This window comes from Ammospiza caudacuta, chromosome 4, assembly GCF_027887145.1.
Source record: "Ammospiza caudacuta isolate bAmmCau1 chromosome 4, bAmmCau1.pri, whole genome shotgun sequence".
Lineage (NCBI taxonomy): Eukaryota > Metazoa > Chordata > Aves > Passeriformes > Passerellidae > Ammospiza > Ammospiza caudacuta.
Genome location: NC_080596.1, coordinates 20,814,246 through 20,841,322, shown reverse-complemented (window position 1 = coordinate 20,841,322; position 27,077 = coordinate 20,814,246). Strand labels below are relative to the sequence as shown.

The following is a 27,077-nucleotide window of genomic DNA, read 5'->3' as shown; positions in this document are numbered from 1 at the left end:
GAGTGCAGAGGTAATTCAGATGCAAACATGGTCTGAACAACTGCTTTATATCCCTGCTCTGAACTGCAGTGATGAAGCACAGGGCTTCTTCAAGGTACACCAAAAACTCTGGTCATGTGATGAACTTCTCCTCAAGTCCCCCATTCCCCTATCCCCAACTTCTTCCTTGGTCACCCACATTTGCTCCCAAACAAGCAGCAGTTTATCCCTCTGTCACTGACTCCAGTCTAGACTGACTTCATATCCTCAGTTGTTATTTAATATTGGGGTACCCTAGAACTTGGTCCCCTGGCCATCAACTCTGTGAAAGCAGTATTGCTTTATTTTTCCCATGGCATTCTTCAGCCATATTTCAGTTTCTCAATCCTGCTATGTTTGAAAGCGACGCAAATCAGGGCTAACCATCCACACATTTACCTTAACATATCTGTTTATCTTCACTCCCCAGCAAAAGGGGTAACAAAAACAAAAAAAACCCATTTGATATACAAAATAAGCTGATGGTAACACAATGCCAAAAATAGCTTATTATGTTAAGTGCAAGGGAGAAAAGCCTTTATATAAAGCTTGATTGCAACAACATCTCAATTTACCAGTTTAAATACAAGACTTGCATTAAAATATTTCTTCAGATACATCTCTTGCTCTAAGGTGGTTTTTAAATTTATATACACATATCCAGTTGTAACACTTGACAGTAGTCTCATGAAGCATTCAAAGAGTATAACTTGGTAAGTACACACTGTAGATATGACTGCTTAATGTATGTATGATTTCCTCCTTCAAGGGTTTGTAACATTTGCTGAGTACTAGCCTCAGACAGGTGACCAGCCACCTGATACAGTATAATACCCCCAAGCCCTTCCTCAAGTCCCACAGCCTATGCTTCCACAGCTCACTGGATCCAGATGGTGTTGCCTCTTTCTGGTCTGCGAGACTCCACCGTCAATTCCCCAAAAGTAGAGAAAAACTGCTCCATTTCCTTCTGCAGCATATCATTCCTCTTCTCTGCATCCTCCTTCGCCCGCTCCGCGTTACGCATTTTGATTTCTACCATTGTGAACTTCTTCCTCTCTTGATCCAGCTCTTCATGCAGGGCCATCATTTCAGTCTCCAGGGTGAGGTTTCTCTGCTCCAGGCTGCATGAGGGAAATAAAAGCAGACAGGTCCTGAGCAGCACTCCTCACTCACTCAAGCAGAAACACACACCACCAACAAATTCCTACACATCTTTTCATTTCTAAAGCTTAGACTGAATTTCTGATGGGTGTATCTACAAACCATGGCTTCATCCATGAACTGCTCTCACAGGGCAAGCTCTCTGACAGTTTGTTAAAAAATACCTTTGTCTCTTTGGTAGCTCAATTAGAAAATGCCTTTGAACAGCAAAAGGCACAGAAGCAAACAGCTCCATCTAATTCTCCAGGAGTAGGTTAACTATTTACTTTACTTTCTGAAGTGTTGACACCCAGCTGCTGCTAGTTGCAGTAGTTACCCACAAGGTCAGAATAGTGCCCTGAATGTCTCTGTTTCACTGCTAATCTCCTTTCTCCTGCCCGCTGCATTATTTGCAAATATGGCAGTGTATGTATGTGTAAATATGGCTGTCATGAAGTTCAGTAAAGCAAGGTCCTACACCTGTGCCATGGCAACCCCAGGCACATCTACAGGCTGGCAAACAAGAGACTGTGAGCAGCCCTGCTGAGGAGGACTTGGGAGTGGTGGCTGATGAAAAACTCAACATGAGCTGGCCATGTGCGCCCACAGCCCAGAAAGCCAGTTGTATCCTGGCTGCATCCAGAGCAGCGTGGGGGAGGGGATTCTGCCCCTCTGCTCTGCTCTACTGAGACCCCACCAGGAGTGCTGTGCCCAGCTCTGGTGCCTCCAGGAAAAGAAGGACATGGACCTGTTGGAGCAGGTCCAGAGGAGGACCATGGAGTTATAAGAGGACTGGAGTACCTTCCCTACAAAGACAGGCTGAGAAAGTTTGGGCTGTTCAGCCTGGTGAAGAGAAGGTTGTATGGAGATCTCATTGCAGCCTTCCTCTATCTGAAGGGGGCCTGCAGGGAAGCCAGAGGGACCCTTCATCAGGAGGTGTAGTGATAGGACAACAGGGAATGGCTTCAGGCTGGAAGAGAGTAGGTTTAGATGAGATGTTTGGAAGAAATTCTTTACTGTGAGGGTGGTGAGGCACTGGCACAGCTTGCCCAGAGAGGCTGTGGATGCCCCATCCCCGGCAGCGCTCAAAGCCAGGCTGGATGGGGCTCTGAGCAATTTGGTCTTGTGGGAGGTGTCCCTGCCCATGGCAGGGGTTGGAACTGCATGATGTTTAAGGTCCATTCCAACCCAAACCCTCCTAAGATGTTAGTGCTAAACACAGTCAGCACACAAACTGTACATGAAGTGCTTCACTGCACTGCACACCATGCTGGAAAGAGTGGTGCAGGTGAAAGACTGCAACACCCTGTGTGCTGCACTCTGACTGGCAGCTGCTGTTGCCTGCAGCTCTCACACTGTGATCTATGACTTGCAGTGCCAGAGGTACCACAGCACAGAGCTGCTGTGTAACAGAGGTGAGAACAGAAAGTCCTGAACAGCTTGACTGAGGAACCTTTGTAAGAGAGCACATTCAGCTCCACACTGCTGAGTGCATTAATTAATGCTAAGCCCAGACTTTTAAGTTATTCACTGATCTCTACAACCACCCACCCCAGCAACCTTGCTCTGTATGAGTAGAGTCTGCACTGTCTGTAGATAAAGACACCCTCCTCCCTCCCTTGCCCTCTTTTAACAGGTCTGAGCTTTGAAGGAAAGGCTCAGCAGCAGAGCAAAGACAGGACAATGAGCAGATGCTGCATTTTCTCAAGAGGAATGAGGACTGCAAAGGAGTCCAGCAGTCTCCCCAGTCCCAAAAAAAACCCCTACAAGTGGAATATGACACAACAATGCTTTCACTGAAAGGTGACACTCAGTTGCCTTTCTCTCAATAATAAGCATGAAATAACAGAAACACTGTGAGAGGCTACTGATTTTGGTAATTAGATTTTATACAGACACTCACAAGGTTCTGGTTTTACTTTTGACACCAAAAGAATAATGTGTCACAACATGGCAAACAACTGCTCTGAACAAAACTCCTCTGGATCACAGTATCACTGAAGCAATGTAAACACTGAAAGATGACAAACCATTGGCAAGCATCTAGTGAGTGACACAGCAGTGACTGCAGCTAGTGCAATTCACGAGAGGAAAAACTTGGATTTACTCTGCAAGAGGCAGTCAGATGGTAGAGCGCTGAACCATCTTACCTTTTTATCCTTGTCTCATATTCTAGTTTTTGCTTGGCCATTTCTTGCTTCAAGCTGGACACCAGGCTGTGCAAAGCACTGTGGTTGTTGGTACTGCTGGGCACAAACGTTTCACTGTTATCGCTGCTGCTGGTGGCTCGGCTGCTGTGGCCCCCCACACTCCTCCTGTCACTTTTGTTCTCATAGTCACCGGGGTTAGAGAGCTCTTCGTGGGGTGGCCCATCCAGCACAGAGTCTTCGAAGTTACCCGCATAAAAGTCCTGCTCAGGGCAGGTGGTGGTGGATGAGCGACAGGAGTTGGAGTGCTCTGGGAGAGATATCTCACATGAGGATGTGGACCAGGTAGCACTGTCCACACTCTGCTTGTCATCAGAGTTCACCATGGAGAACTGCTGGTGGACATTGTCGTAGGTGGAGAGCCTGTTGTGCTGGCCCGACTCGGCCACCGAGGGCTCCCTCTGCTTGTTGTCCCTGAGGGTGACGAAGCCATTGGGCGCCCAGCCCGGGCTCCGGCTGCCCAGGCTGGTGCTGTGCCCGTCTGTGCTGGAGACGCCCATGCGCACCCCGCCGTTCTGCACGCTGTGGGTGCCCATCTTGGTCACCGGCCCCTTCAGGGATGACGTTCTTCTGGCTTGCAGGGAGCAGTTTGGCACGGCCTGGCTCTTCTCCGAGCCCTCCACGGAGCTGCTGAAGGACCCATTGGTGACTATGCCGCTACCTTTATTAAAAGCAGGATTCTTTTTCACCATGAGTGGCGGGCTCCTGGTGACATCTGGTTTCTGGATGCTGTTCCTGGGGCTGTTTGTCTTGCTGCCTGGCAGAGCAGTTGGAGACTCACAGTCCATGCTTCCCCTTTGGGGAGACTCGGGTGTGTCCCACGAGCAGCGCCTCACTGCTGTCTCCTTGGTATTGTTGTTCTCTTTGTTCTGTAGCTGCCCTGCAGTGGTTTTCTTCGGAATTTCGTTGTTGTTGTTGCACACCTCAGGTCCCATCTGAGGGTCTACATCCTTGGGAAACAGCTCTTCATGTTTGCTAATCATCACTGACATGAGCTGCTGGACTACTACTGTACCTGAAAGGGGACACCAAGCACATGGTTGTGAATGGCCTGTTTTATTTAAGGCGTAAATACATTTTATCTCCCAGATTCCACAAATACCTAGCTAACACTGAGCTTATACAAACATTGACACAATGCAGCCATCTGTGTAACACCCTGAATGTTTAAGAAGGCTGAAGTGCCTCTTGGCTACAGGGCCACATCAGCATGATCTCTTCCTTCCATCATATCAAGCCAGCAAGGCCTCACAGACCCCCTAAAAACAACGGGAACATTTGCAAAGAGGCTGTTACTGTGACAGTAACTGCATCCCATGAAGACCACAGGAGGAGATAATGAGCAGAACACGGTAACATCATTCTAAGTGATGGCTCTCCACTCAATGTGGGGAACGTTTTAAAACCAAAGTCTCATTCTGGCACAGCACTTATGCCTGATAGTTTAACAGCAAACGGGCAGGCAAGGGATTTGCACTGCTGGAACAGACATTTTAGTCTTCTGAAGCGAAACAGTGCAGTAATGAGACAGAATTAATTTAATGTGAATGCATTTAACCACTCCATGGTGGTTAAACACAGCCAGAGAACTATGCCACATTATAGCACACTATGGAAGTAATGCAGGACCACAGCTTGCTGCTTCCTGTAATAGATGGCCACCTCTTCTCTAAAAGAGCAGCCCCTTGGTGTGCACACCACTTGACTACACTGTAATTTACACACTAGCATTTAGAGCTGGACTTGGCATGATAAAGATGTGCAACTCTATTTTGCTACGCAGACCCTCATTATGGTTTATTAAGAATATTTCAGGAACAAGGTCAAGGTAGTTATAATAATCACCTCATTTTTAAACTGTTAAAAAGCTTTGAGAGGCATGCTGTGCTTTTCTAATCAATAAATTCCCACTGTGCAAAAGTCATTTCACATCAACTTCTCTATAATACTCTGGATTTTATATCCCATTCTTTTAAAATACATGTACACCAAGAGTCAATTCAATGAGGGTACTCAGTATCTTTTTTAGCTGTTCTCACTTGTTTGTTTGCTGAGGCAAAATGATACTTTAGAACTAGGCAGCAGGAAAATTCACTTAGCTAATCCCCTGGCACACTTAGCTGCATTCCTTCTTAGAACATTACCTGTTGTGTGCAGAACTTTACTACAAACATTGCTTTGTCCTCAGGCAACTTTTATAACTGCATTTGATAGGGGAAAAAAATTCCCTGTGGCTGGAGTTCTGAAAGAAATCTCTGCTGAATCAAACAAAACCAACTCCTGATCCCCATCAATAAAGATATGATTCCCCAGAGCTGCATGTTTTATTTTGAATGATTGTGCAAGAAAAGCACTCTGTATCTTCCAAAAGGCAAAGAGAAATGATGAAGGGTGGCCATGAGCACCGATCAATGTGTAGTCTTTGTTCAAAGTCCCTATACATTTAAATATGTGTAGCCCAATTGCAAATCAGCACTGTCTTCTATCAAATCTTACAGTAATGCTTAGAAGACGTCATGAATCTGTTTAATCAAACCTGTTTCTCAATAGTTAAAGAAGTGTTATGTGTTTTCCTACAGAGATTGTAGCACCCATCCCGTTTCCTGCAACAGGCACCATCATTTTAATTCTAGGGCTGTTGATAAGCAGGCTGGAGAGCTGCTCCAGACAGTATTCACAGAATTCATGTATGATTTGGCAATGCCATGTTTCTGTTCATAACAACATGGTCATTGTCATAAGAATTAAAAAGAAGGAGAAGAAAAAGAAAGGTTTCAGATAAACAAGTAAATGAACAAAGTATAAAGGGAATTGTATCCGGGAAGAGAAAAAGCATAGTACTCACAGGAAAAGACTAATTCCATACACTATGAAATAAACCATGAAAACTGCATTTTTAAAATTTTCAGTGTACAGTCTATGGATAGCCCTAATTTTTGAGAAAGCTGAGTAAATCCTACACATTAAACAAAACATGTTTGATGGCAGAAAAGGCATTGTATACTTCATTCAGAGTTACAGTTGCAAAAATTAAGACTAGAAGAAAGTCAGTCACTGGAGGACATTGTCATGTCCATATTTTTGTCTTAATCACAGCAAAATGCTACAGCTGAACATGGCTGTAAATGAGAGCATGCAATCAATCTGGTAAATTGATTCCTGCTGTTCAGCAAGGCATGGAATACACAACTGCCTCGTGGGGGCTCTACATGGGTCACTGCAGTGTGAACCTGAGCTGTTCCTTGTCCTCAAGAAGCACAGGTGAAATATTAACTGCACTCCAACTCCATGTGCTGAGAAGAACATGCCGTGCTTGCAGGAATTTTTGAGAGAGAAGGTCCATGTTTAGTGAAGCTGCCAAGGCAGAACAATCTCATGCAAAGTCCCCATGCAATACTGCACATTCCAGTAGTTTTCACACTAGCCTGCAAGATTTAACCCAAAAGCTCATTCAGGTTGAAAATTTCTGTCTCTATATAACAGATACATGGAACTTACTGCACAGACTGGTATATGTTGGTAATAAACCTAAAGACATTTCTTCTTTTCTCTTACAAGTTATGTACAGTAAGCTTACCCTCCATGATAGTCAGAGGATCTTCCACTTTGGGGCGCAGGATGTTGGGGCCAAAAACCGTAGCCAGGTTTTGCACACTCATTTTGTTCACACCTGAATACGACTGCACTTCATCAAGGAATCTGTGGGGAACATGTAAGGAATTAGGAAAAAGTCAAATCATGTGATTGTTTCCTAACATAGTTTAAGTATTGTATTCCAAATGCAAACAAAGCCAATAACTGCAGTTAGAAATGAGAAAAACAAGGTCCTGTCAAGAGGATAGAATATGTTCACTTCTACTTTCTTGCACTCCTTGCCTGCTTATGAAAGAAAAGTCACAATCTTGATAGAGCAAATTACTCATTAGTCATGCAGTAAACCTACCATTTTGGTACCTTCACTTGAGTTCTCCAGCCCTCCAAGTGTGAGTAATGTTTTTCCTTCAGGGCACACAGACAGACAGGTCTGCCTGTCAGCTCACACTTATAAATACCATTGTGATAGTCTTGCAAGAACACTTACCTACAGATGTATTTCAGCAGATTGTAATTGACAGCTGGCAGGCTCTTCACTTGCTTCACCAGTTCCTTCAGGCCCTTTAAGAGTTTTAAGGAAAAATACAGAGTGAGTAGGCACAGTTTTTTAATATTTTATCAGAGATTTAAAAAAAAAAAAGTCAGCAATTCCAATTACAACACAACAGACACACTACTGAAAGAGCAGCATTAAATACAGGTTATGATAAAGAACAAGCAGCTTGTAGAACCCATTTTGGATTAGGCTAACATGGATTAACTCTGGAAAAAAAATAAACAAGAAAATAAATATCTTGGTTTCATCATGTCTTTTCTTTTTCTTTCATTCTTTCTTTTTTTGAGCATCAGCTCCATTCCTCCTGCTGACAACAAGGCTAAGCATTTCAGGAACAGTTCTGGTTTGAACTAGCTGGCATTTCCTACAAGAAACTATTTGGTTATTTTATCCATTTCTGGTCCACAGTAGATTCTGACTAATAAATGACTCCTGATTTAACAGAAAGAGTTGAACAGCAACCATCAAGACCCTTCCTCTTACAGTTCAGAGTCTAATCCATGAAAATATACATCTCTTCCATGCAAAATGGAAGCTATTGACTACAGTGATGTTTACTCGAACTGGATTCAGAGACATGCAATAAATACAGCTAAGGTTATGCTACACACTTTTATTTTGAATTCTCAAGGACCCAGGTGGCAAGAATTTTCATACAAAACCTGCTTCAATTAACAGATGCTCATTCAAATTAGGACAACTGCCAGCTTCTCTCCTCCTGAGAACTGGAACAGTTTTTTATTTCATCTTACTTGAGTTACCAACTCACCGTTTCTTCCTCCTTGCTGAGCATTTTGGCACAGGAAAGAAAATCTTCATACTTTGCATATGGTACAACTGGTTCTGGGAGCTCCCTTAGGTACAGCTTGAGCAGTGAAGCCACGGTGTGCACATCTGTGTTGCTGTTGGGGTGGAATACAAGAAGTCATTAATGTGAATCAGGATGATGCTGTGAGACTGACAAGTTAAAACCTGCCACTTTTCCACTGCCACTCCACACTTTACTCATCACCAATATATATGTATCTACAAACCCTACCTGTAATCTGTTTTTCGTTAGATTTTTTTGTCCTATAAAGAACTCAGGATACCCACAGGCAAATGTCCATCAGCTCTAGTGATTTATTACCATAAATAATTACACATAAGGCCCTGTTTGCAGAGACAGGTATGGAGGAGATAGATCCTGCCTCTTGTTGACAAGCATCTCCCTCCAGACATGCAAAATTCATCCTAAATGACACTTTTCATTTTCACCTGAGCTAGAAACAAGGCATTTACACACTGGGAATTTTTCTCCTACTAGAGATGGCCCCAGCTCCCAAAACATGCCCAGTGTGTCTCAATTCCATTTTATTACCACATCCTCTGTTACCACTATTCAAGAAGCAGGTTTTAAAGGAAACATATCTACCACAGGCATTTAGTTGAAATCTACCTACTGGAATTAAAGCTTTTTCCCTGATATGTGTCTTTTTCCTGTGGGATCCCACTAAATGACTGCTGTGCCTTATAGCTGTACTCTTACACTGAAAACCTTGATAAACTACACTCAGAACCACAAATCCCTGGGAAATGAGTTTTAGCTCTATCCTCTACCAAGTAAGCAGAGGCACCAAACAGAAAATGAGTGAATGCTTGTAGCACAGGTAACATCAAAGGGCCAGCAGTCAAAGGCCTGATGCAACATGTGCCTCCCATGACTGCATTTGCAGAAATTTAAGGCTTTTTTGGATACAGCTAGTAGGAGCCTCAGCTGTTTATCAGGCACATTAAAGTAACACAGAGAGAGGGATCACAACCACAAGTTCAGACAATGCAATCACACTTGCTTCAATGTTTCTGTGGTGTGTAAATTACACTCCTGTTAACCTAGCAGTATTTATCTAAAAATAAGTAAGTAGAAATTAGACATAAGGCACAAGTTAGCATGAAGAAATCTCTCTTGCATTATGTCTGGCTCCATCCCTGGGTTTAGCTACTCAGGCATTTATTCAAATCCTTACTGGAATGTTCTACATGCTTACCCTGGCTCAGATAAAGAATTGTACTGCAAGCTGCTATCTTTCCCTCTGATTTCTGAAAAATCACAGAAGGGGCACTAAATTTTGCTCATTTCATTAATAAGAAACAGGAAAGGCACACACGCCTACAAGGTGCATTATTATGTATTTTCTTTTTCTTTGAAGACTTCACACATGGAGTATTTCTTTTTAACTCACAGTATCTCAAAGGGAGCCATTGGTATTTGACACATTTAAGCTTTGCTAGAGGTATGTTAATCATTATTTTGGAATAATCTGTTAAAGCAGTAATGGCTTTTACTAAGTTAAATCTTAACAGGAATGGTGGGAACAGCCTTAGAGTAATGTGGTATGGTATGTCAGAAGAAGAGAGATGATAAAGCAAAGAGAGATGATAAAGCACTGTGTATGTTTTAATGTTCACCACCACCAAACTCCTCAAAATGAATGTGCAGAAAACATTTCTAATTCCAGAATGAATAATTCCCAGCCCAAATTCCAAAACAAGTTTTCCAGAGAAACTCTGTAAACCACTAATGCAAACCCACATTTTTAAACAAAGTTCAAATTCTAATCTCTTGATTGCAACCCTCTGTTGTAGAGTGGCTGGAATTCAAAATGGTATTTGCCTACCCCCCAAACTTTTTGAATACATATATAACAGATGTGGGGAACTACTAGCATGAAACTAGGTCTGATTGTAGTCTTTAATGGTATTTCAAATGCTAGCTCAGATTTGGCCTCTAACCTTTCTGCTCTATCTAATCTCAACTCAGCATTGATCATCTTTCTGATGATTTTATTATTACTGCTTTTTTAATTTAAACCAGGACACTCCTCACACCTTGCTGAAGGACTTAACCCCCTCTTTACAGAGTCTATTTGCATAAAACTGGAGAGGTCTTTCCAAAATACAAGGATCAAACAGGGTAAGTGAGGGAAATTACTGAAGAACAATTAGAAGGTGGCACACAGGTCTCTCAGTAAGGGGATTACACAGTAACATCCTCCCTTCTTTGTACTGCCAGGATCACGCTTCCTGTAGTATGTAAGAATGATTTCACACCAGTCCTTGCTGTGGAATACTTGTTCCTAGAGGGCACAGCAGCTGAAGGATAAAAAAGGTTGAAGAAGGAGACAGAAGCCTTGAAATTTAATGCAATTTCTAAACTTTCTTATTTTGGTGTGAAGTACTGTTAGGTTATCACTGCAAGAGGTAAGCTGAGTACCATAAATTGCAGGTCTGCCATGGAAGAACTGAGAGAGAAACAGGGAGGCAGGATGCTGAGGAGGAAGGAAATGGCAAGTGTTGCTCTCAAATTAACTTCCTGAAGCACATGCTGTATTTACAAGTATGTAGAAAGGTCTTTTATAAAATGGGATTAGAAACCCAGGTCACAATCAGCAGACAGAGACATATATACAATATTTTAAACTAATTTTCAAATCTTTTTTCCTACAGCAATACCACAGACTGCCACAAGATGGTGGGGTCACAAAATAAGATTCTGGAATATTTGGGGTTTTTTTCCCTTAACAGTACTGGATCACTTCTTAAGACTTAATCTATCTGTACAGAGATTACCATACAGATTTGGGCAGCACAAACAAAATAAACACAGCCTGCATACACAGACATACTGCTTGCCAAGCTCTTTAAGAACTGGATTTTTAAATTCTGCTTTATGAACACTAAGACAAAAGCTAGCAACTTTCTTTGAGTGTAATTGTGGGTAAAAAAATGTCATTATTTTTATAAATAATGTAACTAAAAGACTGTCTCTCAGCATCTGGGACTTTTTTAGACCTTGCAATGTAGTATTATTTTTTTCACCTTCTGCTTTAAATTACAGGGGAAAATTTTAAAATGGCACACTTCAGTCCTAATGCATCTGTATTTTGGGTGTTTTAGTCCACAAATACCACTAAACACTTTTCAGCCACAGAGGACAGCTGTAGGTTTCAAACAAGTGCTGAAGTGGAGGGCTGGGAGCATTTATTTCCCTTTCTAATCTACACTGTTCCATCGACAGTCTAAGTCAAAAACCAGCACTTAGATCTCTGCCTTGAGGATAACTGGTGTAGTTTTAAAACATGGATCTTTGCAGGCCTATGGAGGACCTTTTCCTCATGGACTTTTTTCAGTTACAACTGATCAGCTTAAGACAGGGCAGAATTTCCCCCTTGAGCACTGTCCTTGCCTACATTCCAGAATCATTACAGCTACAGAAATTTAATGATTATACCTATCATCATATTTCTTTTGCTATCTGACTGTGTAATATCAAAGTGGTTTATGATTACACATTCATAATTAACATGATTAGAAGCATTCATTAATTTTTATTAAAACACAGGATGTCAATTCTGGCAGAAAATCCTCTGTTATCTAAATTGGAACAACTCTCATTAACTGAGGCAGACTTTCTCCAAGTGCACAATTACGAGCTTGAAATGGGAATGACGAAGCACAAAGTGGGGAATTTAATGTAACATAAAAAGCAGCAGCAAGCTGAGGAACAGCTATTTTGGCATGTTGTGGTGGGAGGTCTAAGAAAGATGACTTATCTCACTGAAATATTAATCCTGCATTCATGGTGGCATTTCCAAAGGAGCATGCCCCCGCTCCAGCACTGTTCATGCACAGGCATGACAAATGCAAACGTGTCCCAGCCTCTCCTTAGTCATCATATTCAAAGGCCCATTCATCTGAGCTTTGTCAGTAATATCTCTCATGGCGTTGCTGTTCTGACAGCACTTTCCTTTGTGATACCACAGACACCGTGGAAGTGCCTGTCAGACTGATTACACTCCCTGCAGTTTTTCACTCCCTCCACCATAAACAATATCCCTGGAGCCCAGCAGGTCACCAGCAATCCAGGCAGAGCCCTCACACTCCGAGCAGCAGACAGCGTGCTCAGAGAGCTGCAGTCAGTGCTCCACGCACAAAGCCAACAAGCCCTCGTAAACTCCCCGAGAGGAAGTATTAACAAGGCATGGTCACATCACAAAAAGATTAATGCCCTGCCAAAAATAGCTCTAGATCATGATGGCACATAAACAGTTTGCATGAAGAACAAACAATAGGGAACAATAAGCGGCGAGGCTGTAATTCAATTTAAGAGTCCTGGTAATAAAACAAAGGAGAACATTACATTTTGTGTACCAGTTTGACTGATTTTGGGAGACAGGCTTTGGTCCAGAAATTCAAAGGTCAGGTTAACTTAATGTCCTATGTGATTTTTCTTCCTCTATGTGGGTATTTTCAAAGCATTACTCTAGATAATTTTCCTACATAATGGAGAGATCTAGTACAAGCAGTCCTGTGCTTCATTAAATTTTGCCCACGCCTTGTGAAGCATATATGAAAGCATTTATCAGTCTGCCTCTAGTATAAGCTAATAACTGATTTCTATTCTTGTTTTTGGTTTAGACAGAGAAATAAACCAAGCCTATCCTGCTCCTTTGTCCTGGAAGCATGCTACCTTCCACAGTCCACAAGGAATGGTGAAGACTGGCGGACTCTATTTCTGAGTTAGGTACCAACTGCAGTAATTGTAACAGCAGCCAATTTATGCAGGCTTATAAAGGCTTTAAAAACAGCAATGAAGACAGCAATTTAGGACAAGGAAAAAGACAAACTCCATGGGGAAGGATGTTAAAAATTACTTCAAAAAATACAGGTCCTTAAACATACAAAAGTGCTTTCAGGTAAGGTGGCCAGAGGTCTAAGAAACAGCTGGGTTTCCTCTAGGAAAAAGATCTACCAGCTCCACTAAATATACTGGTAATTATCTTCTCTTGATAGATTGTTCAGAAAAACTGTTAAGATTGTCCAATATTTTTCAGGGACTGCAAGCATATGTAAAAACATGGAAACTCACAACAAATAACCTACCTGTTCTTGTTTACTGAAAGAGAAAGCCACCAATTTTGCAATCTGTTTTTTTCAAGAAGGCTTTAAAAACCTCACTGTCTCAGACATTGCACAGGGTAACAAAATGTCATCCTTTCCTAAAGATGACCATGGCCCTCTAAGAAATCATTGATCAGTGGCATATGAAATACATAGCTGACTTTTTTTTTTTATCAGAGCTGACAAACCAACCATTTCTGAAATTGAAATTTATACAAAGTCACTACAAATGTTCATTCACTGCCAGTAACTAAAAACACTCTGAGGACACCAAACCCAACTAAAAACACAACAGGACACCAATTAAACTAATTTAATGACCCTTGCAACACACTAGATATATCTCCTAATGAGTATTTAATTGCTAGACTAGGTCTTTAAGTTGTGCCATATGCAGTGATTATTTCTGTTAGCTGGTTAGAGTAAGGGCTGGAACTGGAAAGGACATGAAGTGGGTCCAGAGGCATAGCTGATGAGCAGATTGAGAGGATCAGGGAAGAAAGGCTGGAACCAGCAGAAACAAACAGGAATTGTCACAGGCCTAAGGCCATTTGTGTTTGGCAGGAACAAGCCTTGGAGTAAAGATTCATTTCACATAAAAATGTGGAGTTTAAGGGATTACTGCACTTTGCCAGTAGGAAGGCATATGAAGCGCCTTCTTTGTGGGAAACTATCTGCTTCTAAACAAATTCTTATGTACAGGCTTGGATCTGAAAAACAAAGAACAACTTTTACAACCAGTGTTTTCTGCTTGCCATCTGCACAGTGCCCATGCAGACTGAAATGAGACACATTCCATTTCCAGAATTCACCAAAACTTTATAACATTCTTTTAAATTCTTCTTTTAATATTTTTCTCCTCCTCTGGAGAAGAAAAAGAATTGTGCATGTGCTTCTTCTCACCTCATCCTTGTCACTGTCTTATTTTGCTTCAACAACCCCAGTGATTAAATGCCTACGAACATAACAGCTTTACATTTTGGATTATTTGGCTCCAGTGAATAAGCACTTGCCAGCTATCACGTTCTACCAACTTAGGCACCTTTTCTCAGCTGACTGCAATGGTGACCAGTGCAGTAACATCTTGTTCCTTTTTTAGAGCAATTCATACCCATAAGAGAACGTATTAGGGACTTTGTTTTGCTAAATATCCATTTATGTGCTCTCCTCCTCTCTTGTGCATGCACACAAATGCTGGCGGGTGAGCATGTAACTTTTAAACTCTCTGAACCACTGAACTATGTTCATCAGTAATAGTTATGAAAATCCAAGCCACACACATCAATCATATCATTTTTTTATTAATATATGTTTCAGTGACATTTCAAATATTTTTTTCTCCCTGAGCAATCTTATCTCACATGTCATCTGGTAGTAATTGTGATGAACAGCAGATGAAAAGAGGCAATATGGAAAAAGAAATCCAATTTTTACCCCTCCAAGGTAAAAACTGTAGAACAAATCCTTATGCAATTTTCCTTATGCAGTGCCATATTCTCTGTGCTAATTTCACAGAACAAATGGTCATAATTCACTTTGTGTCATTACAAATGCATGATTTGTAAAGGAGATGAGGGACTTTATAAGTAAAACATAAGCCACACACACAAGGAGAGAGAAGCAAATACCCCAAGGGGGAAGAAAATGGATTCCCTGGAGGGGGCAATTCTACACAGAGGTGGAGCTGTACTGGAAATACCAAGGATATTTCAAATAGTAGCAAGCATGAGTGATTGCCTAATTGCACAGCTAGTTCCTTAGAGCAAATTTCACAATATGTACAGATACATTCAGAGGGAGTGAGGTATTTATTGATTTTTGTTTCTAAACTGACACACAATTTTGAGGCGTTGTGTTTTTCCTCACAGAAGAGGCCTCAGCAGTTTTCAGCTGCAGCAGCTGCACCTCACCTTTCCAATACTGATCAGCAAGAAATGATGGTGTTCCAGTGTTTGTCAGAGGGGGCCTGAGGTGTTGGATGTTTCAAATCATACACAGAATTTTCTCAGTCGGTGAGACGGAAAATTTTTAAATGCTTGTTCCATTCTCATACACAACTCCTCAGCAACATCTTATTCCAATCATAAGATCAAGATCAAAATTACTAAGTGGAGGTTCTTTCCACTATGTTTTTTGTAACTGACTTCAGAATTGGAACACCCAGCTCCTAACTCACATGACAGCAACCATTTCTCAGGTACGTTTTATATGTTTCAAAATATGAAATTTTCTGCATTTTCTTCTGAGTGAAGCTATTCCCATTGTTTCTAATTTGCTTTATTTGCTCTGGTTGTGCTTGCTCTGTGGTCTTCTCTGCCAGAGGGGTGCAGACAGGAAGGCAAGAGGGGACAAAGAAGGACAGGGGCTCCACAGAACCATGGATAGCAGCTGAACTCTGGGCAAAGAGCAGATCTGTGCCTCTGAACTCCATCTCCCAACACGAGCATGGTGAGGTGTGCAACCATCTTAAAACACAGATGGCATTTTAAAGGAGTACTAACCATGGTATATGATCTTACTTTTGGTTTTGTCTTTAATTCTATGGTACATATTTTACTGAATCGGCTATGAAGGCATAAAGAGAAGAAGAATTATTCAACAGCAATTTGTCACACAAAAATAAAGCCTATTTTCACATATATTTCAACATGTCTCACATGTTCTGAAGTGTTTGTCTGACTAACATGCACTTGCACATGGAAAAAAAGTGAGTATGGAAAGTGGCAAACTCCTCAAACACCAGCTCTCTTTGTGTTAGTTCCAACTCTGATGACAGCAGCCAGTCTTTCTCCCTGCCAGAGCCAGTGACCCAGCACTGCTACGGAAGTGTGACCTGTATTCCATTGTGTTCCATGCCCCAGGAACAAAAATGTCAGCTCTGCTCCAACTGCAAAAATCTCTGTTGCTATCGATGTAAATTAATAGAGAGAACCTGGGTGGATTTTGCATGATGGGACTTTTGGCTAATAATAACATGTAATTAATTACAGATTAAACACAGTGGATCTAGACGTTCACAAGAAAAAGTGAGCATGGATGCCTAATGTATGTGTTTTTTTTCTTTCTCTACAGCACTATTTATACTGTGGCCACTTTCCAAGAGCTCAGCTTACCAAACAGGCTGCATCAAACCCAGAGCTCATGCTGCTGTTCAGCACAATGAAAAGTTACCCCAAACCAAGGTCATCATACAGGTACTCTACTCAAAGGTACTACTTTGAAATGAACTTCACCTCAAAGAGTTTACAAATGGAACAAAAGGCTGGGGGAAAAAGCAGATAGCCAAAGGAAACGATGCAGAGATCAGAGCAGAGTTTATGCCTGACTTCTGAACCACTGCTACACCTGAATCACACCTCTCCAAACTCAAACGTGAAAAAGTAAACAGGAAAAGCACCCTGTGCAAGGCATGGGGACGTACAAGGTCAGTGTTCTATAAATTCTGAGCTTCAGAAGCAGAACTGCAGGACCAGCGATTTATAGGCAGCTCCTGCTGCTGTTTCTAATTGCTAGAGTAGAAATTACGCGCATCCTTCACAGCAGTAGCATGTAAAATCTCTTCTCCTTTTCATCTGCTAAAGCTCAGCCAGCATACCTGTTCATGGGGCTCATTAGTTTGTGCTACAGATGTTGCTAGATAACCTTGAAAAAGAATTAGTGCGGCTGAGCCCTGGTCTCATTTGTCTGGAGTAGTTAGAATTTGTGCACTTCCTCCAAGCTGTACTTCTCAGTGGGGTGTTCAGTACATCATCTTCCCACAGTTCAGGATGGCTTGTTTCCTTAAGCATTTCCTCTACAATTATTTGGTTTACAGGCACAGAAAAAATAACCTTTTGTTTCTGCCACTTGCCTACCCTTTGGTAGAGACAGACATTATCAGTAATATTTATCATACTGTCCAAGTAAGGAAATGTACCCAGTAGATGCTTCTTCACCATCTTTAAATAAGCTTCATGGTATTTGAACAGTGAGTGAGCATGCCATAAACATTCATCAACTAACACAGCCACTTCCCATAGTGCTCTGGCTCCATAAAGTCATTTACTCATCAATTATGCTAACTCACCTTCAAAAGAGAAACGAATAACGTCATAGGAAGACAAGTCACTTTTCCAGAACGTTATAAATTCTTACATTTTCTTTTAAACTGAGGGTCAGGACTGAGGAAACTGTTGGAGATGAAAGAACATTACAAGTGCCTGCCTTCTGTGCATCTGATGCACAAACCTTCAAGCTTAATGAATCTGCTCACTTCACAGAAACAGGGAATGGAGGCACCTAAATGATTTCCTGCAACCAGGTTTGAATTATGGCATGTTTTTGCACTAAAAGATCAAGCTACAGTTTCCTTCCTGTTACTTGGATTGCTATCAGACACAGGTCTCACATAATAAATGCAATCTGCCTCTTCCTCCTAACTCCCATTGGGCCCACAACTGCAGCAAAGCAAGACAGTGCCACTGTGGGGGTGTGATGTCACTTATGGATGTCACTTAGGGCACATGCTGAGGACAACCACTGTTTAACAGTCTCTTCAACTGGAATTTCATGACCATCATACTAATTCTGGTCAGAGTTAAGAAGTCCATGTGGCACTCATAATGCACTGGTGCTGTTTCTCTGATTGCACACTCTGTACACGTCATCACTGCTGCCAATGCTTACAGGAAGACAGTACAAAAATCACAGGGGACTACAATTACTTACAGGAGAGTAAAGTCATACCCAGCTGTGTGAACAGGACCAGGTTTCCCTTGGCCCAGAAACTCTCATTAACTCTGTAAAATTGCATAAATAATGGAACACAAATCAGACCTGGACCCTCAAGACCACATAGGCTTGTTTTTATGGTCAGAGTGACTTTCAAGTAAGTAAGACCAAACGCCCAAAATTAAAAAGAAATGCATGAAAGTATCTTCCCTTCCAGTCAGTATTATGGGTAACAGAACACACTGAGGCTGGTGATAACAGAAATTCTTCCTTTGTGGAACTGACTAAATGCCAGCATCACCACTGCATTTCAAATGATATTAAGATCAAGGCAATCCAGATATTTTTGATTAAGCCAAAACATTAGCAATACTTCTCCTTACCAACTTTTCACAAAAGGAAACTCTCCAGAAACGCTTTGAAATCAGACATCAAAGTCAGAACAAAAAAGAAGACATTTCAGAGCAGTAATGGGAAACACACAGGGAAACCTACAAAAACATGTCATTCTGTCTGCTGCTGCCATGTGTTTCACAGCTCTGTGGGTCAGCCAGCCCAGCACACCGTGCCCTGCCTGGGCTGCAGGGCATGGGGAACAGCTGCAGGGTTTTACCTGTCAAAAGAAGGCTTTTCTCCACAGTCAAAGGCATCCTGCAGCTCCTTGACGAGATTGGCCTGCCCAGGCAGTCGGAAGAGGCCCTCCTCCCTCAGCCCCCGCTGGCGGATGAAGTCCACGCACTGCTCCACCAGCATGGGAGCCAGGCGGTTCCCATAGCGCTTCTCGTACCGCACCGTGTCTTCCAGCTTCTGCCCGAAAATGCCTGCACCAGAAAGAGAGCTCGGACTCAGCTGAGCAGCACAAACACATCGGAGGAGCCCACCCTTCTCCTGAAACCCACGCAATCTGCAGGTCATTTAAATGCCTGCACAATTAACCTACTCCTTTCTTAAGAACAGAATGCTCAGTTTCACCATTGGCACTCTTCTGGAAATACAGTGCTGACATGTTTTCCAAAAACATTTGAGCACTTATTTAAACATTTGAACATTTATTTAAAATAAAACACTAAATTATTTGTGAGATCACTGGCACAGGAAACAGAAATAACACAAACAGGATTTTCTGTCATAAAACCTCTGATTCAAAAGTGATTAATATCTCCACCTTTTTTAGGTTAATGCCTACTTATTAAGTACTCCTCTATCAGTTCCAAAAACATAACATGGAGGGAAAAATATTTATAACTCAGAATTTTGTGGCTACTAAATGAAATTACTATTTTGTTCTCCAAATAGACAATGATAAATCCATTACGTATTGCCAACTGCATTATCACCATCTGCTTTAGCAGTAATAAATTCTGTGTACGAAAAGAAGTTCCTGACGTGAAAGGTGAAATATGTCAGATGAACTGCGGGAAACCTGAATTCGTCCTTAAGCTCAGAAGAAAATGGAGGTTTTTTGACAGAATTAATTTCAACCCTGATCTGAGGATATCAGCGCTACCACTGGAACGACAGCTACTCTTTACAGCTTATTTTGCCTCTCCTTTCAAAGTGCAGAGCAGCACAATAATGTTCAGGGATGTCATCTGTGCTGGAAGCTCTCTCTTGAGACCACCACTTGCTGAACAGTACTAGGGCTGAAGCAAGGCAATTCAATTTCTATATATAGCAAGACAATGAATAGTTCTAAGGCAGTCACGATCAGAAATTAAAGACCAAATGACTACTTCGCTTTTGCAATGACGTACACTGTAAAGTATGTAAAAAAAAAAGAGGCAGTAAATTGTGCCATCCACTGAGCACACTGTTCCTGCTGGTTTAAAAACATAAAATATTCAACAAGAAAAACATCATTGTTTTGGTTTGCTTTCTCTAAAAAAAGCTCAAAATGGAGATAGATAGCTTTTGCTTTTGACTTAAAAACTTAATTCACCTGTATATTTCAATTCAGATTGAAGCATCCATCCAGGTAACCTTTCATGTGTACATTTTTCCTTCAACAGAAAGGTAACTTACACCTCAGTTGTAGGTAGGACAGCTGCCTTGCAAATGCACAGGGATGTAGGGCAGGTCTCAAGTTTCCTGTATGGAAGGTCTGAGGTTTGTAGTTAAAAGCAATTATTTTTACTGTAGCAGAGGAAGTAACTGGAGAGAGTAAATGATGTCCTGCTAAGACATCCAGAGAGTCTCTGAGATGCAGAGCAGTGTATTTTGTGATTGCCATGGTACCCACACTTGGGGATGCCAAAACCAGCAGTAGGTAAGGGGAATGAACATCACACAGTCATTACTTATTACTCCTTTTGTACATGCTGTACAAAACCCAGAGCCCAACAATTAGCACTTAAAGAAGGAATTTTTGCAATTTCAGAGTTAAGCTTCGAAGAATACTGACAGAAGTAGCATCCACAAAGTTTGGGTCCTTGAGGTTGGCAAAGGAGCTAAGTATGCTAAGTATGTTTTCTTAATTATTGCATACCTTCCTAACCTCCTAAAAACTGACTATGGGGATGGGAGGAATATTAATTGAATTTGTGTTTCCTGTATCTTCCAAGAGTTGCAGCTGGTTGACACCGAAAATCAAGTCCTTCCACTTGCTACACTCTCCTTCTCAAAGTAGTGGAATTAGGGAGGAAAGTCCACTGAAAGTCAGTTAAGGAATCTGTGTGATTATGAGACTCTGGGGATTTCAAAGCTGTTAATATACGAGAAGGCTGCACTTCAGTGCCCCCCAGTCTGTCCCTTCTCCCAGCTGAATGAGCCCCATTTTCTCTGCCTCTCCTCAAAGGGCAAGTGTTCTAGCTCCTCAACCCCTTGGTGATCCTTTGCTCAAGTCACGTTAGCATTATCTCCACCTCCTGGGTTTGGTGGGTTTTTGCTTGTTAAATGATACAATATTTGGATATGGTCTAAAAAATGTTAAGCAGAAGACATTAATCACCCTCCTCCTTCTGCTAGCTCTGCTTCTGCTGATACTGCCCAGACTGCTGTCAAATCTTCCTTGCTGCCAGGTCCACTGCTGGCTCACATCCAGCTTTCTGTCCCCCAGGACACCCAGGTCCCTTCCCCAGAGCTGTTTCCCTGGGGTTATTTATTCTTAGGAACAAGACTGGGCCATCCTACTCCAGTTTGCCCTATGAACATACAGCCTAAGCCTCCTTGCAAGAATGCATGAGATTTCCTGGTTTTAAACACTAGACTCTTTGCCTCTTTTCAAACAAAATATGATAGGATATTCAAATTATACCAGAATGCACACATAACTACACTTCATGCCCACTGACAGTACAATTGGCAGGAATAAGCTTTCTGCTACTGGTTATATCTTCTTCTGACCACGCTAACTTTCTTTAATCAGTAATGTGCATATTGCAGCTTCCATTTGTAGGAGAGAGTAAGTTCTTAGACCAGAGTGCTTTGGAACTGGTATTAGTAATGACACTGCAGTCAAAATACATCACTTTCTATTAATACATTTTTTGATGCTGCCTTTTTATTTTTTGCTCATTTTAAAATTGGTTTTCAAAGAACATCTAATAGATAATGAATAAAATCAGAATAAGGCTATTTTGCAGTGGGAGCAAAAACCCTTACCATATTATTATAAATTGCTGATGCACCACAACAGAAAATGTACTGAAAACAGGTGGGAACCAGAAAGCACTAAGATGTCTGTAATTGGAATTAAACACTATTTTTCAATTTGTTTGGCACTAGAATTAATCTCAGGCAGGCTTGGGTTGGTGTCTAAGTGCAGCCTGAACTAGATTCTCCAAAGGAAGCATTTCCTCCACCTAACAAACATGGAACACCGCACCAGGCAGAACTTGGCCATGAAATGTGATAAGCCTGCACAAATATTGACCTGAAGTTACAGACTTGCTGCTGATGCCTTATGGCAAAGGCACTCTGTTGCCAGGGGCAGAAGGGACAGAAACATGACAACTCTGCTTCCTCATCATGCTGCCATAGCTTCTACCTGGCTCATCATCCTTCTGCTGTCTCCTGGGTAAGGCATACCTTCTCCCCTCTCTAATGCTTTCATCCCCTCTCATGCCACAGCTAACTGCTACAGAGATGCTGCAGATGAACAGTCTACAAGCATTAAGAGGTTGACTATTTAGAAGCAGAGGTATTCCTGTGAAAACTGCAGTTCCATAATGTTTGGCAGAGAAAATGAAGTTGTAATGGGTAACTACTTGTACCTCCTTTATAAAGAAGGAAGGAAAAGACAGTCCAAGTTGTGGAGACTAGATTATAACCAAAATCACTGAGATAATCTCAAATGCTGTTTCTTAGGAGTAAATTTCCACTACAGCAACTAAACAATAACATCTTTTTTGGAGAAGGAAGTAGAAGAGAGCCCTCATAACTCATGTTCTAATCCAAACTCAAGTGGCTCCTAAATCTCAATGTCTCCAAAATCCAGAAATGCACAGATACACAACAGCTGACCTGTGGCTTGGTTTATCATTGGGATAGGGTACCACAGGAGAAACAAATCAACAAGAAACCGTGAGGTTCAGAATAGCACTAGTTTGGCTTCCCCACAGCTGGTGGAAGGCAGGGAAATGCACAGGATCCAGTTCTGACCAGTCATTAGATTTAATCAGCAGCACTGCTTTTTCAGAGAGCCCTTGCAGGTCTGTAAAGCTATATCCAATTAAGCCAAGATCACGCATAACATCAAAGAGGAAAATCACATGTTGGTAAAGGGCATGCTGAGCAGTTACTCATTAACTAGAACATTCCCGTGGCACAAGTTTTGTAAACACTTTGAGAAACTGGGCTTCCATGCTTAACAGATACCCAAAAACCTCATGAAAAACACCACAGTTCTGTATGCAAATTCTGCACGTGTCTTCTCAGGAGCTGTGGAAGCACTGTGGTTATTTTGCATGGTACATAGTCACAGTTAGAGGATGGCTTTAAAATCTAAGAATGCTATTAGTCAATGATTTCCTCAGCTAACTGAACACAGGCAGGCATCACATCTAAAGTCCATGGACTTCTGATTCAGGAGGAATAAAGGAGAAAAATCTAGGTGGCAATTCTGCCCATAAGGAATGGCTTGAAATAAGGAATATCTCAAAAAAGGCCACCTGCCACTCTAGATCTACCACAGCACACACATTCAGCGAACCAGAAGGTTTCAGACAGCAAAAGGCACTGAGGGCTGATGTTTTCATAGGTGACCCACACCTGTACATGTGCAGCAGAGGACCAAGGGAGCCTGGTGCTTCCAAACCAAGTTCTGGTTTCATGGGCTGTGCTGATCAGAAAGGGTCAGTTAAGGTTAAAGGAACTGATCCCAGCTTAGAATCTGGATATGAATTTTTGAACAGCTCTTAATTCTTCATCAGTAATTCATTGACAGAAAATAACAGATCAGATGAATGGCTTTCAACAGTGGGGCTGGGAACAAAGGTCCTGCAATAACACAAAGAAGTGGCTGTCATGACCACACAACACCTAGTAAAGAGCTTTTAATCATTATTTTCCATCACCTTTCTGCTCAGATGTTCCCCAGCAATAAGTGATGTTTTGAGTGGATCAAAGACAGGGAGTATTTTCTTCTTCTCTACAGAATTTTGTAATGTACAGGAGAGGAAAAGCCCCACCAAAACCAGTGGTAGCAGAATTTTGTTCCTGCCTGAGTAAGGTAAGATAAACTCCCACCCTGGAGTTTAGAACATATGCTCACCCCAATAACCTGCTTGCAAAAACAACTCTGATACAAGAGCACAATTAGATCCAGGAAAGGAAAGGAGACAATCTTGAAAACATCACCAGGAACTTGTCACATTGATCACATCACAGCCTGCACTATTTTTTCTGGCCACAGCCAATGCCACCTCCCTCTCCACAACTCTGTCTACTCAAATTCACCACATTATTGAATGTTCTCAACATTGTGCGCTTTCTCCATTGACCCTGCATGTTCTCTATGGAAGTTCTGTGGTGGTACTTTAAACAGAGAGCATCTGCTTCAAGCTGGAGTTTAAAGATGTTTGGCTCTGTCTCTGTTCAGATGCTGCCCTCTGAGCTTTGACTTCTCCTATGACATGACTCCCAAACCCCAAAAGTATGGCATCTAATTTTTTGGTGCCAACCACAATGGAACTTTGATCTGGATTTCCAGAAAGGGTTCTGTACCTGATATCATATATCAGGGTTCTTCACCTGATATAATTGGTGAAGATGATGTCATGATTCTCTTTTATAAGTCTTGCCACCACTAGCCACTGGTTTTCCCCGCTAATTTTATTTTCTGCATCATGTTGCACAGCTTAGATCTAATTGATCTGCTTTATGCAATTATGGATTAGGTTTACAGAAGGCTAATTTTGCCTTTTTTTTTATACTTAAGTATACAATCTGCAAATGAAGTTGCCATAATCCAGTAAACGAATTAATAAGACAAGCGCAGTTAGCCTAATGTGCCAGTGCCCCCACAGTAAGGGCTTGACTGAATCCAGTTAATGTCTGTTAATCTTTCTGTTGACTTCAGTGGGATATTGATCAAGTTAAATACATGCCCCAGCACTCCACAGCTCTGATTCTAGGGGCCTTGACAGAAAATGTATATAAGAAAGCAACCAAAACAAATTTTACATAGAGGAGAGCAAATCAGCAGCATCACCTCCATCCCTCGGTCCTCTGCTCCAGGTGCTGCTGCTTCACTTGGGAGTTCTAGACATGGAAAGTTTCTGTATCAGAACATATGGGGGAAGAATCAACAGCTGAAGCTCTTCTTGGAGCAGATAAGGCTGTACCCAGGCACAAAGGCAGCTGTCTGCAAAATTATCAGTTAATCCTTTATTCAACTTCCAAACACTTCTAAAATAGTTAAGGGCATAAACGGGGCACAGGCAGCTCTAATTCACACCGACACCTTGAAACGCAATACACACGCACATCCTCCTGGCCAGCCTCCAGCAGGACTGAACTCCAGCCCCCAAGGGCCCTGGGGAGGGGGTACAGGAGGCAAGCAGCTCCCAGTGCTCCCTCAGCTGCATGTGAGAGCTGATCTCTGCAGCAGTTCTGCAGTGAGCCCCTCGCTGCCTGCGATCCTGCCTTCCAAGACATCGCCCCTGCCTGCCTGCCTGCTCGCCAGCCCTCGAAAGCAATGATGTCACTGCACTGCTGCTGAGGCTGGGAGCAAAGAGCTGCCTGCTCCTGCAGAAGGGCAAACGGCAGCACGGGGCAACAGCCGAGGAAGGAGCAGCAGAAGAAGGTGACAGAATTTGTATAATCTGTACATATTATTTGTAAAATTTGTAAAATAATTTCTCACACTTCAGAAGAACATGACAATTTAGCCCTTTCACTTTGATTTCTCAGTCCAGCAGAGCTTTTAAAACAGTACTAATATCCATTCTCTTTTCCCCCCCACACAAAGTTTTTGTCCTTGTCATGGAAACAGTTTCTCCCCACCCATCCCAAGTGCCCTAACACCTTACTATCCCTCGTTGTATCTCTGTCTCAGACATGTGTTTCCATTCCAGTGCTTTCAGCTGACATATTATGACATCCAGTCTCCTCTTTGCCCTTTTACCTCGAGTATTTTCATGCTCTGCTTCAACAGAGGTATGTGCAATGCAAAACAAAACTGGCTATAAACCTCTCTATGCAGCAGGTGAAAAGGCAAGGGCAGGCTGCAGGGCAGCACTATGAAGTGGCAATGCAGCCCTTGCACCAGGACAGTGCATTGTAGAGCTACACTTCATTCCATCAGAAACCTCTGAAATCAAGGACTCAAGCTTCTGCACAGATAAACATTGATCACCTTGCTTTGCTCCCTCTCCTCCCTCCCTCCTCCCACATAGACAAAATGCAAATATAAACTCTCTTTCCGATGTTCTGCCAAACAGGCAACTCAGAGCATCACACGTCTAATTCCCTCAGTGCTCTCACTCAATTCTGCTCAGAGGCACTGCAATGATCTTGTCTCATTCCACCTCATTCCCGCATTCATGGCTATTATGTAGAGGAGACAGTATCCGCTGGCCAGCTACAAACAAATGAACAAAGGAGTAAATAAATCATTCGTGGAATGTTGGCATATGCATTGTTTAATGCCTTTTGTTTGGGTGCTCTCATCTGCCCCTGCACACGGAGCAGACCCCCTTGCCTTCTCAGAAGCCAGGCTTCCCCAGCGCAGCAGAGCACAGCACAGCGCAGAGCACACCTACCTTTGCGGAAACTAAAGCAGCGCTTAATTCTCCTGTAAGTAGTTTTGGGAATGAAGGGAGCTGCTGCTAAGGCACCTGGGCTGCGGACTCCAGCATTCCTGTCTTCAGGCATCATACAGGCCAGAGCCCCCACGTCCCTCCAAAGCTCTCCTTCACCAGCAGCATCCAGACAAAACAGCACGATTAATCATCGCTACTGACTGCTGAGGAGTTTTTGTAATAGTGTATTTTCCTCTGGAGCTAGGAGATTTATGGTCTTCTAGATCTTGGGTAGGGCTTGAAACGATCTCGATGTTCTTTTCCCTGCTTCAGTTTTGCTTTGGGGAACAATTTCTTTCCATCTATTTCCTTTAGTTTCTTTTATTTCCTGCAGTGAGACAACTGCCTATTATGCAATGTCACAACAAAAGAGTTTCAGCAAAAAGATGTATCTTCCATTCAAACAGAAATGCCTGCACAGATGGACAGGAGAAAGACCTCTTCCTCCCAGCTGGAACAGGAGGCTGAGTGGCAGAGACTCTAATTCCACAGCAGAAGCTTAGCACTGTGCGGTGTGCAAGGGGAAAGAGAAGAACAATACCAAAAAGGCCACAGAAGAATCCTTCAGGATACAACGCTCCTTGCTGGCACCCTTTATTTCCGCACCCGAGAAGCAAAAATAACAGTCAAAGCTCTTTGTCCATACCAGATTCCTCCCCAAAGTCCTTTCAC

General features: G+C 42.2%; 1 protein-coding gene across 5 annotated transcripts in view; it reads right to left on the bottom strand.

The window, feature by feature from the left end:
• Positions 1–414: 414 nt before the first annotated feature.
• The window catches only part of ARHGAP24 (Rho GTPase activating protein 24), a 244,621-nt gene continuing 217,958 nt past the window's right edge, over positions 415–27,077 (bottom strand). For 4 of the 5 annotated variants that reach the window (XM_058803012.1, XM_058803013.1, XM_058803010.1 and 1 more), the window contains 6 exons: positions 18,779–18,986; positions 8,285–8,417; positions 7,447–7,520; positions 6,943–7,064; positions 3,309–4,380; positions 415–1,139 (listed from right to left, as the gene is read on the bottom strand). In XM_058803012.1, the coding sequence (XP_058658995.1) occupies positions 896–1,139; positions 3,309–4,380; positions 6,943–7,064; positions 7,447–7,520; positions 8,285–8,417; positions 18,779–18,986 (1,853 nt within the window). In that variant the 3' untranslated portion in view covers positions 415–895. Of the gene's footprint in view, positions 1,140–3,308; positions 4,381–6,942; positions 7,065–7,446; positions 7,521–8,284; positions 8,418–18,778; positions 18,987–26,366; positions 27,047–27,077 lie in introns of those variants that run through there. The other variant, XM_058803014.1, reaches the window with a different exon arrangement.